Source organism: Pygoscelis adeliae, unplaced genomic scaffold (assembly GCF_000699105.1).
Source record: "Pygoscelis adeliae isolate BGI_AS28 unplaced genomic scaffold, ASM69910v1 Scaffold222, whole genome shotgun sequence".
Classification (NCBI taxonomy): domain Eukaryota; kingdom Metazoa; phylum Chordata; class Aves; order Sphenisciformes; family Spheniscidae; genus Pygoscelis; species Pygoscelis adeliae.
Genome location: NW_008824309.1, coordinates 94,675 through 106,988, shown reverse-complemented (window position 1 = coordinate 106,988; position 12,314 = coordinate 94,675). Strand labels below are relative to the sequence as shown.

General features: G+C 35.9%; 1 protein-coding gene across 1 annotated transcript in view; it reads right to left on the bottom strand.

The window, feature by feature from the left end:
* RAB3GAP1 (RAB3 GTPase activating protein subunit 1 (catalytic)) overlaps positions 1-12,314 on the bottom strand; it is a 25,727-nt gene that overhangs the window by 11,081 nt on the left and 2,332 nt on the right. Inside the window, 13 exon segments of the mRNA XM_009319017.1 lie at position 1; positions 3-43; positions 374-543; positions 2,066-2,158; positions 2,886-2,959; positions 3,721-3,789; positions 4,618-4,699; positions 7,188-7,287; positions 8,213-8,378; positions 8,969-9,088; positions 9,780-9,858; positions 10,089-10,221; positions 11,532-11,607. The exon segment at position 1 is cut by the window's left edge and continues 51 nt beyond it. Of these exon segments, the coding sequence (XP_009317292.1) occupies position 1; positions 3-43; positions 374-543; positions 2,066-2,158; positions 2,886-2,959; positions 3,721-3,789; positions 4,618-4,699; positions 7,188-7,287; positions 8,213-8,378; positions 8,969-9,088; positions 9,780-9,858; positions 10,089-10,221; positions 11,532-11,607 (1,204 nt within the window).

Here is a 12,314-nt window from a genome sequence, read left to right as displayed (position 1 = left end):
CAAATCCATCTGCGAGTTTGTCAGCAGCATCAGGAAATAAGAACTTGGAAGAAACAAAAAAATCCAAACTTCCATCAGTATGTTTTTCCTGCTTTTCCCACTTTCTCCATAAAGCTACTGCTGGTAACATACCAGCAATCCCTATAATTAAAACTGTTAGCAGAGTTCAGAGTTCATTTTCAGTCCACTTACATTGCACAGACTTGTAACAACGTAGGCTGTTTCAAGAAGCTGATAAATGCAATTCAAATAATGGAACTGACAGCAGACACTTTAATTTATAATTCTGCTATAAACTATAAACCAAATGCATCACTGGAAGCATGAAATACATGTTTTATATTAATTTAATGTGCATGGACAACTAACTTACCAGAAGAATAGTGTTCAGAACTTCATTGTTTAAAGGTGATTCATCTACACCTCTGTGTTTGCGAATTTTTTTCTTTGCACTGTGAACCATATTTGTGACTGATAATTTATGGATTGGGACTGGTGCTGGCTCTGTGAGCTTCGACAAAGCATGGGTAATATCAGCAACCTCTATAAAATAATTTTTAAAAATTAATTGGGAAAAAAAAAAACCCACAAACATCCAAACCACAAGACCATCTCTCTTTAAAAGTTCACCTGTCATATTCAATCTATTTATCTTGTATTGATTTTTAACACCCTGTTAGCCAGAGCTACACCCCTGTGCTGTCAGGTTCCATACCTGATATTCACTGTTCTTAGCCACAAAGATAAGCAGCAGAATGAGGTCACAAAGGATTCACAGACTGTCCTTGATTTAATTTACTGAATGAAGTCTAGACTGAATTGGCTGTAAATAGTGCCTGCCACCTACTGTAGTAGTACTGCATACTTGCAGACAACGACTGGCAGAGTATCAGCAAAAGCCTGCTGAAAAGCCAGTGTTTAAACTTAGTTTATACATAATACCAATGAATACACTGTAGGTAACAAAGACTGCTCAAGCGTATGTTAAAGCTTTAGGTAAGCCTTAAATAAATCCAGTATTAATCACTATATATATGACCTCACATGGTGTAAGCACAATTCTGTTTTAGAGTCCTCAGATGAAGTCCTCAAATAAAAAGATTTTTTCCAGAGTTGCCACTGGTAAACTTTAGAACCTCTCTTACAATAAAATGAATTAACATTGTTAAAAAGAGGGCAAACAAATTTAAGAGAATAATCAGCAGCAGCCTGAAAAACCTCACCTTGGCAAACATTTCAAGAAAACTGGAGGTAAGGAGGGCTGAAGAGACTGTATGTCAAGCACTAGGAGTAATACATACCCTACTCGGTCTAACACCTTTTTAAGCTAACTGGTGAGCTCCTTCAAAACTAAGACCAAGTATAACCAAAGAAACTACATTGATACAGGCCACGTTTGGAGGGAAGAAAAGGTGACAAGAGGCAGGAAGGAAGGTAATGTTCACCATATACAGCAAGAAAACCAAAAGAAAGAGACAGAGACATCAAAAAGATGTCAGTATCTATACTGTTGGGATAAAGTCTGACCTGTTGGTTACATAATTTTGGTTTGTTTGCTTTTTTTATTTTTTCCTTACAATTCCTTAAAATGGAGAGGATGACAGCAAAGCCTTTCAAACAAATTAAAGACTCTTTAAACTGGCTGTTAAAACATGCACTACATAGTATTTCAACAAGCAAAAGAAAGTGGAAAAAATACAAAAATACTAAAACGATACAGACAAATCTGTTTGATGTGTGCTCAAAACCAACTCTTGTACACAGTAGTCAAATTTTAAACTCTTGTTTTCCAGTGAAAAAAACCGCAACTATAACAGAGGCAATTGTCCTCTGAGACTTTGGGAACTAAGCTTGCCTGGAATTCATGAGAAATTATACCAAGTAGCACTGATCAGAAAATTCCTAGGAGTATTCCAGAAAATGCCTAGGAGTATTCCAGAAAATGCCTAGGAGTTACAAGTATAAATACTGATCAATCTGAAGTCAGGAAAAGGGGATAGGGAAGGTAAAATAATATGAAACAATGAAAAACAAGTAACACAAATCAACAAGATTTTAGTTTTACCTTTTCCTTCCTCTTCAAATGCAGACCTTCCCAGTATCTCATCAGTTGACTCCTTCCGACGGCAAAGCTTGAAGAATTCACTAAGAAAGTCACCTATAGGAGAAAAAGTTTCTAAACAACTACTGAATTAAAATCTCATTGAACAATAAGCTAACTCTCAAAATGATGCCCGAGGGACAGTGAATTTTATCTTTTCATCTGAAAGAACACGATAATTTGTTCTGAAGCACAAATATCTTTAAACCACATCATTAAAGCTTAGGAAAATGCACACCTAGACAGCTATCGGTCACCTCTCCAGAACACAGTTCTGCATATAGTTTAATCCACTTCTTCACCCAAAGCAAGACGAAACTTCTGCAGCATGTTTATTTTTTTTTAGTTTTGAAGCCCTTCTCCCCACAAGCTAAAAGGTGAGGACGCACAATAGTACAGCTCTCCAGGCGTACCAATCCTGCCTGTCAGACAGATTGATTCAACTAAGGAAATGGATATATGCAGAAGGCACTTAATAAAATTTAAAGATTCTAGGAAATCTAAATTTTCACAGAACACACAGAGTAAATGCTTATTCTCTGGAACCTAGTGAAGTAAGAACAGCAATGAAGTTCATGGTACACAGATGCAGAATAACCTACAACAGAAACTTATGTTTTTGCAAAGCTTGTGTTTCTGAAAAAGAAGCCCAAAATAACGTCCACTCAAAAAAATAAGGGGAGTGAGGAAACAGAGGTCATCAGGTAATCAACAATTCAATCCTAACTTCACAACTTAATAGCTTAAAAGCCATAAGAGAAGATAGGGAATTCTGATGTCTTACCCAATAGACACTGAGGGTTATCTGCTTTTCTGACTCTCACGGACCACTGGGGTGCTTGAACAGGATCCAGGTCACTTTAGAAAAACAAAAAACAAAAAAAACACCCAACAACAAAAAACAAGTGTCATGCTGTCACCATAAGTATGCAAGAGATGAGTATCAAATTCTCAATAAATGTAATGTCACGGCCAGTTAGGCCACGGAAGCCATAATATATACCACATTACATAGGAGAATATGACAAACACTAAAACACAAGCAAGAGTCCCTGTTCTCATGTACATACATAAAATGAATAAGAAACACACAAGAACAATTCAGTTACAACTGAATTGTCTTCTTTTAAAGTGTATTAATGCTGAAAACTCATTTCTGCATTAATTAAAACAATAAACCACTTTTTTTTTTCCCTATTCTTTCTTAAGTATCAGTATACACTGTTATTCCTCTTTAGGAGGCTTAGCAGAAAACCTGGATGATAGTTTTTGGGAGAGGGACGTCAAACAGTTAATTCTTTTTGCTTTCCACATTCCACTATCATCTTTTCCAAGAAACATGCAATACACAAAACTTTTAAGTCTAGCATGAGAATATGCCCAAAAACGGAGGTGTATGTTCTGCTGAGATTACGATACAATAATATTTTCTCACACAGAAATGCATTTCAAAAGGTGTTTTCCCAAATGAGATGTTCTATCAACAGACCTTAGCATTCCTCAAAACAGGTTCTCTTTCACACACAAAGCCACACACAATGTTTTAGACGTCACTAAAATGCAGTAGGTAACAAATAAAATACACTTCTAGATATTTGTAATTCAGACAAAATACTTACGAATAAACATCATTGTCGACAATTATACCTTCCGTTAGGTGAGGCCATGTAGTAGCTAAATGAAGCTCACTGAAACAAGACAAGACTTAAATCTTTCAGTGCTAGTAGAAAGTGTTCTCTCCATCATAGTTACGATCTTGAAAGGTATTTGCGATAGTTCATATTTAAGTCCCTCTATGTATTTTGCAGCTACATCCAGAAATGTGCATGTTTTCCAGTGAGTTTTCTTGCTGCATACATTCTGTCGGTTATTCTACAACATGTCACCCAGTATTGCACTAGACTTTACTAATACCTGGCATACAGGACTCTCTCACAACTCCTCCCTACAAAAGGGGAAATTGTGCATTGTATTCTAGGTACCCAGGTACAGATGGAAGAACAACTTTTATGAATTGCCTACAGCATTAAACACTGTCTAATACATTAAAATGATTCCTAGATTTGCTGAGTGGTGATGGGGTGTTCAGAAGAGGACACAGAGAGATTGTAATAACTCGGTTTACAGATCCTCTCAAATTAAGTCTTCTACAGATGTCAAAGTAAAAGATGAAAGCAAGTCTGACCCTTGAATGAAGGCACACCATTTTTAAAGTTTCTCTCCAGTTAAGGTATTTTTCAACATAATAGTTTCAGAGATAAATGGAGTGCTCCAGAAGTTTATGGTGAAAGATTTATGAGCTAGAACTCTGAATATCATTAGACAATTTTGCAAATGGTCTTATTTGCTATTAGACCATTGCTTTTCACAGATGTCTCTTATGTACTTGAATAATTAAATCATCTGTTAAGGACATATTAAGTCATAGGCAGGCAAAGCTAAGATTTGAAATAACATACCTTTAAGTCCTCCATCAAGGAAGTTATAAAACAGAGTTTTCAGAACTCTTATCTTACCTAATAGGATCCTCACAGGCACCAAATGGTAACTTCCCAAACTCAAGGCCTCCAACTTCTCCCCCAACTAGAGCATCTATATCTGAAGACAGATCAATACATTTTCCATACAGAATTTATGGAATATTTTAAGTAGCATATCATCTTAATTTCACAGTAAAAAGACTGTAGCATGTAGGATGATCAGAGAATAGCTGAACAGCTAAGGTGACAGAGCTATGAAAACGCAATCCTAGCATATAGTCAAAGCAACTGTTTCCAGCAGAAACTGGGAAGTAATCATGCAACTGGACATTCAAAAAGACAGATAAAACTCTTGTCGTCCGTCTCAAGGGAAAAGTTATTCCCTTCATACAGGCAAAGATGATAGCTATAAATGCAGCCTTAAAGAGTCAACGTTGACACAAGAACAAATAGACACAAATTTGCCATAAAAATATTTAGGCAGGAAATCAGTGCCAAGCAGAAAAGGGAGACTCCAGAAGAGCAACTCTGCAGAGTGAAAAAACCAACTACTTTTAAAAGGCTGATAATTTTATGAAAAGAATGGTATGTTAGGTCTCCTGCGGTTAAAGACTTAACCCAATGATCTGGGAGATTCCTTGTAATTCCAGGTAGATAAAGATGCCTCCCAGCATCCTCAGCCACTTACCATGTTATATCCTTCAAATACATAAACCAAAAATAGACAGCCTTCATTAAGCAAAAATTTAAATGGGTAATAATGTATTGTAATGCCATTATAATAATGCTGTTACAACATCTGATCCTTAATTTTAAATGCATCTGGCAACCTCTTTACATACAAAACAACTGAGGTATTTGAAGAGACAAAGTATTTGGATAATTTAATTACATAATTTCTCCAGACAACTTCTTCAGAGAAGATGAAAGACATATTTAAATCCTTTGGGTTTATTTCAGAAAGCTAATTGAGTGAGGGTAATAAAGTACAGGTCTAGTTCTTCACAATGAATGTAAAACCACAACTGCATGTAGCAACAGCAGTAAAAATTATGTTGTCCATCCCCAGTTTCTGCAATACACTATGCCACTAGCTCCCTTAACCAGAATCCTCTAAAAGAGTAAAATTTATTCAAACTGCTCAAATCAAGAGATATGATCAGAGTGGTACAACTCATCCATGACAAATCAGGGATCCTGACTTAGTGAATAACTACAGCAAGGCAGAGAGAGACTACAGAAAACATTGACCTCTGTGTCTGCAGAAATAATAAAAAATAAAATCTGTAGAACTAGCTTCCCAAGTTCTTTAGGTAAATTTGGTTTACCTACGAAGAGAAACTATCAGTGATTTTCTCTGACTCTAAAGAACAGGATGCTCTTTAAACATATTTTCAACACTCCTCGCGTACAAAGCACACAGGATCAACTTCACTACAGACTTCTTCAAAACATACGTTTCATTAGTGTAAGAATTATTTTTTCTTTTAAGCAAAGGAAAGCCAAACAATTAGGTAACCAGACCAACGTCACACAGGTTCTGTCCCTCTCAGTGTGCCCTAAATACTTTAACCTTGTTACATAAAACTACTACCAAGCCAAGAATAGAACTTGGGCGTTTTAATTGTTCCACCACCTTCTGCCTAAAATACCACATCACTAATAAAAATGTATGTTAAGAAGGAACTCACATCTACCTTTTTCCTATAGATTTGTCTACCTTTGAGCCAGGAGAAGTTTACAATTTAGTTTCTGAGGCTACCTATATATAAATAGGTCTGTTAAAAACAAATCCTTGACACCCAAGAAAGTATTACCACGAAGCAAGCATATGAGAGTTCATTGTGAGACTACCAAGTGAGCAAACTCACTCCATTTTTCCTAAATAGCATCACTATGGCATAAACTTATCATGTCTGGTATACATACTTTAGATTAAGACTATACATTACTTTGCCCCTTTTTCCCCTCGTACAAGGCTACTATAATAGAAGGACTGATCAGAAATTTTTCCTGCATGAAAAAAAATAAATCAATCAACTGCTTGGCTTTATTAGCGCTGTGTAAACAACAACAACAACAAAAATCCAAAGTTTTACCTCAAGTGAGGTCCATATAATATTTTCTCCTTTTCCCACTGTTAATACACTTAAACAGTGAAGCATTAAAATCAGTTACTTTATGGAAATAATTGACAAATACTCCTGTGAAGTATTAGCACCTACTAGAACCTGAACCCGAAAGCTTCCCTATGGCATTCTGGGCAGAATTCTTTACAGATCCACAGTCAGTCACCCTTTTATTTCCAAATAGATACTACTGTTTTAGAAGTGTCACTATATCTCTAAACACTAATAAAAAAAGCATATTTCTAGGCACAGCCCTAACCAAAACACCTATCACAACCATAAGCCACAGACATGATTTCAGAGCAGCTTTAAGCTTGCTAGCCTACCACAGGGAGTGGGATGGTATTCAGTTGTAACTGAAGACTCTCCTAGCAATGCAGAAAATGTTTTGGTTCTTCTGGCAAGATACACAAACGTTTTCTTTAGCATTGACTGTTTATTTTAAAGCAAGTTATTCTGAGGACACAAATCTCCTACCTGGTGGCTGCTGCGGCCAGAAATACTGCTGCCAGTCTTGAAGCACATATGTAAGCCGAATAGCCATGCTAACCGGAGGCAGTGGTGTTAAAGGGCATCCCTTGAAAATATTAGAGAAAAAAATTAATGTACAGAGTACATCCCCTCAAACACCCCAGGCCTTGAACCTAACTTAGTTATGATAGCTTGTATTAGAACTAATTTTATCAGAACTGCAACACCCCCAGAATTGCTAGTAAAGCCATTGCTCAACGAGATACTCACAGGTAAAAGCAAGCACATAAGCTTTCTAAAATGCATGAAACATTTGTATGTTCCATTTAACTGGTAACTCACAAGTAACTCTGACCCAGAATGGGTTTTTCATTAAGGATTTTTTTCCTTAGTGTTTTGATGAGATTGCTGACCACCAGTATTAGTTGTAAAGCGCTGCAGTCACGCAAGCACATAAGCTTTCTAAAATGCATGAAACATTTGTATGTTCCATTTAACTGGTAACTCACAAGTAACTCTGACCCAGAATGGAGTAGATTTTCATTAAGGATTTTTTTCCTCAGTGTTTTGATGAGATTGCCGACTACCAGTATTAGTTGTAAAGCGTTGCAGTCACGTTTCAGCATGTTGTTCTTCACTCTTAACTTAGCTATGGGGAGCTACAAAGTATCAGAATAAAAACCGACCCCAACCCTACTCTCTCCTTTCAAACAGAAAAATAAGAGTTTGTTTTGGGGAGGAAGAGAGGGTTGTTACAAGGAGACTGTAAAACAGTCACATTCTTTCACACACCAGTGGAAAATAAAAATGGAAGAAGGCGGTAACGCTTGAGGAACAAAACCCATACCAATTTTCACTCTTTATCACTAGATACTGGCGGTATCTGGGAAAAGACTTTGTTGGTATTGGCAGCATGAGCTTCATCCTTACAAAAAAAAAAATATCCCTAGAAGACAGAAGTGAATCTACAAGCAAGCAGGTAATAAAATAATTATTCTTAATCTCAGTTATATACATCCAGATGCACTTACAATCTTGGATTTGAAGATATCCAGTAATCCTGATAAATGAGTATACTGATTTGGCACTTTGCGAAGATGAACCATTTCGAAGTCAGTTCGAACTCCTGCACCCTGACATTCTCCAACGTACATCCGTCGCCATTTATGATGTACTTGCACAAATAGTGGTACCTGACTATAAAACACAAATATTTCAGATGATTTAAAATGTCATGCTGTCTTGTAGTCTTTAAAACTAGCTAAATATTTTAACATAATTTCATATTCTTTAGAATACATTTTCTCTTAGTGGATCACAGTTTAAAATGCTTAATAGGAATCACAGAAAAATACTGTTAACTTCACCATTAAATGGAACACCTAACAAATTGTCATGTCATAAGCAAAGCCCTATCCATGACTTCAGTTACCTAATTTTCAGTCTAAACATTTTTGAGGAATATTAGAAAGCTACTGTTACCACACATAGGGAAGAAATCCTCTTCCAAAAGTTGCCTTTTGTATACCACTTATTCCAACAACTTCTAGCAGCTTTTAAAAGCCTTTGAGGTTTTTAAATAATAATGAATATAAACAACACATTGAATCAATCTTTTTAAAGTTTCCATGGGAAATTTTCTTTTTTAAACCCTTCTATAACAATATTATGGTGCAAATACAACAAACTCTGAATGTATTTTGCTAACAATTTAATACTTTTTCCTCACAATAGTAGTATGCTGGAGTTTCACCTGGACACGTAAAAAGGTTTATGCTTTCACCTACCAGCCAGTGTTACCCAATGCAATGGAAACGGAACTCAGTAAAAGGTTACATTTCGATTCACTAAGAACTGCATCGTTATTTGCAGCCGGAGCAATCACCACTAACTCACGTAAGCCATACCTTAAGAGAGAGAGAGAGAGAGAAAAAAAAAAACACATTCCTTTTTTTTTAGCAAATCAGCCGAAACACAGAGTTTTTTAGAAATATTGTAACCTGAATAACCTAATTGTCACCAACAGACCGTGGAATCTGTTATTTTGATGTGAGTACCTCTTTCAGAGAGGTCAAGAACTGAGTGGGCATGGAGCACTGCAGATTCTCAAATCACAAACTACTGGACCTTAACAGTATTCAAACACAGTACTCAAAAATAACGTGAGGACTTCCAGGTCTATCAGTCCTGAGTTTTTTTACTTCATGTTAATAACAACTGTAACTATTTATACAGAAAAACAATCTCTCTAGAACAATGCTATAATGTGCTAAAGATTTGCATTACTAAGAATATGGTGGTTGTTGTTTCTTAAGGTGCTGCAGCTTTGCTTTTTAAAAGTGCATCTCAATATAACAAATATAAAAGCTTGGTTAGTCTATGAAATTCAGAAAAAAATTTTTTTGGGAAAAAAAAAGTAAAGACAGGCCAACTACAGTGGGATTTTTTTGCACTCCTTTCCTGCGTCCAGTACAAAGAATCATTTTACTTAAGCTTTAACTCTTGATGGGAAAAAAATATAGAAGTGATTGTGCCAGCATCAAAGATTTTTCAACTGCTATGCTTATTTGTATTAAAGACAAGAGGCAGCATACATACCATCTTACCAGACAGTGAGCTCTAGGAGGAAAGTCATTGTTCATGCACAGCAAGTCCTGCATAGGCAGAGGAAGGGCATCTGTGAAAAAAATTCATACGTAAGAGCATCAGCATCCATTCAGCTGACCTACAATTTACTTATATTAGCAATTTGTTGAATGCAAAGCATACTAAAAGCAGAAATGTCAGATCACACCCATCAGATCCCAGAAAATTTCACACAGAAGCAAATCAACACACTATGAATTCCACATTCTGAAACTGTCTTTTGTCATATCCTTACAGGCATGTCAGAGAACTATCAGCTACCTTCTACAAGTTCTTCTTTCCCATCTTTGTCACTGGGTTCTTGTACAAGATAATGATGGGTAATCGAGAATTTGAAGTCTGCAAATGAAATTTCATCTGACTTCTCGTCCCATGCTCCTGTGGTGTATGCGCCCTGCATACAAAAAGAGATATTATTTGATCATGTAAATTTAGGTTAACATTCATAAGCCTTAAAAAGTATACTGCCTACATGATCTAGAATATTTATTCATCTTTTTCTACTGCTAAGTATTTATTCTTAAATAGTTAAGCATGGTTTAATTTCAAAAAAACAATTCTCAAAGCACTTCATTATAAAGGTAGCTGAACGCTAAAATCCACGTTGCCAATAATCACGTTCATTTCAAGGACCAGATATCCCCCTGAGAAGTCTTCAGAATTATACGGCAATAAACAGGCAGATATACCCTCTCACATGCAACTACGCATCTTAAGCGTATGCACCCTCAACTTTGCCCGAAGACAGAAGTTTCCCACCAGGGATTTTATCTATCTCTATACCATTCTACGCAAATACTACTTTAATATTTACTTCGAATATGTTTTCACTGATAAATGATTTTTTTTTATCTATAATTTGCAAAACTTCTGCATGTAAGGATAATCCATTTTTAAACAAAAATACAGCATAGGAAAGTTTCTAGGAAAAAAATCAACATCACTGTACAGAACCATATGTTGCTACTAAAACAAATCAACTTGGACAACCCTTTGATCTGTACAGGGTGCCTTCTCACTAGAAATCAAGAATAGAGGTCTGGTCTAGAAAAGAAGACATGTAGGAATACACTGACAGCTAAGGTTGAAAACTAGTTCGTTAGATAACATAAGTTTTTGTTCTGAATACTCTGTACCCTGACTGAAATTAAGAATCATAAAATTCCTCTGGAAACACAGCAGCCATTCAATCCAGAACAGCTGAATTTATTTGCACTAGTATGCAGAAGAGCTCAGCAATTTCCTCTGCATTTTACAGGACTGAGAAAGCACTACAAAGGCTCTAATTAGACTTTGAAAAAAATATCTCTGATCTATGAAACATACTGAGTCACAAGTGGTACCACGAAAACCTCAACCATAAGTATGTGAGGCGTGACAAAGGCACAAGGCACGGCAAAAAGAAACTCCTTAAGAATTTAGAACAGCTTCAACCATGTTTCCAGATTCAAAACTGGGAATAAAAAAAAAAATCACCAGGCCCTATATGAAGATCCAACTTAATCAGGGAAATAGCCTGTTTGGCAGACAGCCCACCAATAAATTTACAGCAAATGTTTGTCAAATTGCCACTTTTACAAGTGAAATTCCCCAATACAAATCATTATCTGCCACACCTAAGAAAACAGCAATACAGGTAATATACATGCGTATTACTAGTTAGTAGTTCAAATTCTAAAAGAAAATTCAGAAGCAGTAACTGACCTTTTCTAGAGGTTTGCCTGAAGAAATCCCAATAAGTTTCCAGTCATTCAATACTTCTTCTATTTTTGAAATAAATCTATTAGGGAGGGGAAAAGGCATTAATATGTGCTGAACACTAAACTTGTATTATAATTCAGCTCCCTAAAAGCAGACAATATGTTGTCCTACTACGGAATTCCTTAAAAAAAAAACAAAGAACAAACAAACAAACAACAAAAAAAAACCCAGTATCACAATAAAAACAGAACAACTGCTTCCCTGTACAAATAAAATGGTCCTCCTATGTTTACATTTCAGATAATGGTTACTTTTTCCTTATGCTATGAGCATGCTTTGAGTGATTATAGAATCTCAGCTTTTTCTTTTTCTGGTATTGCAGCATATTAGTTTTAACACATGCTCCTGTTTCACTGTTCACAGATAAATAAGCATTTGACACAAAATTATAGACTAAATTCAGGTTTAAAATGCAGTGCTTAAAATCTTGGCCTCCTTCTGTCATAGACACAGTCACTGGAAAAAGCATTTTAAAAAATAATACATTAAGAATACAAGAGCATTCTTCACCTTAAATTTTCTTGTACATTGTTCTACTAACTTTTAAAAGCTTCAGCTATAAGATGACTATTTTAACAACCAGGCAGCTACTTAAAAAACACATAAGCCTTCTAGATCTTTATTCTAATCCCTTGCAAACAGATATTAAACCAGACCTTTCACTAAGTTCAGAAACAGGTTGACTAGATCCTCTTAACCAACTCATCGGTTGCGGCCCGAGCCTCC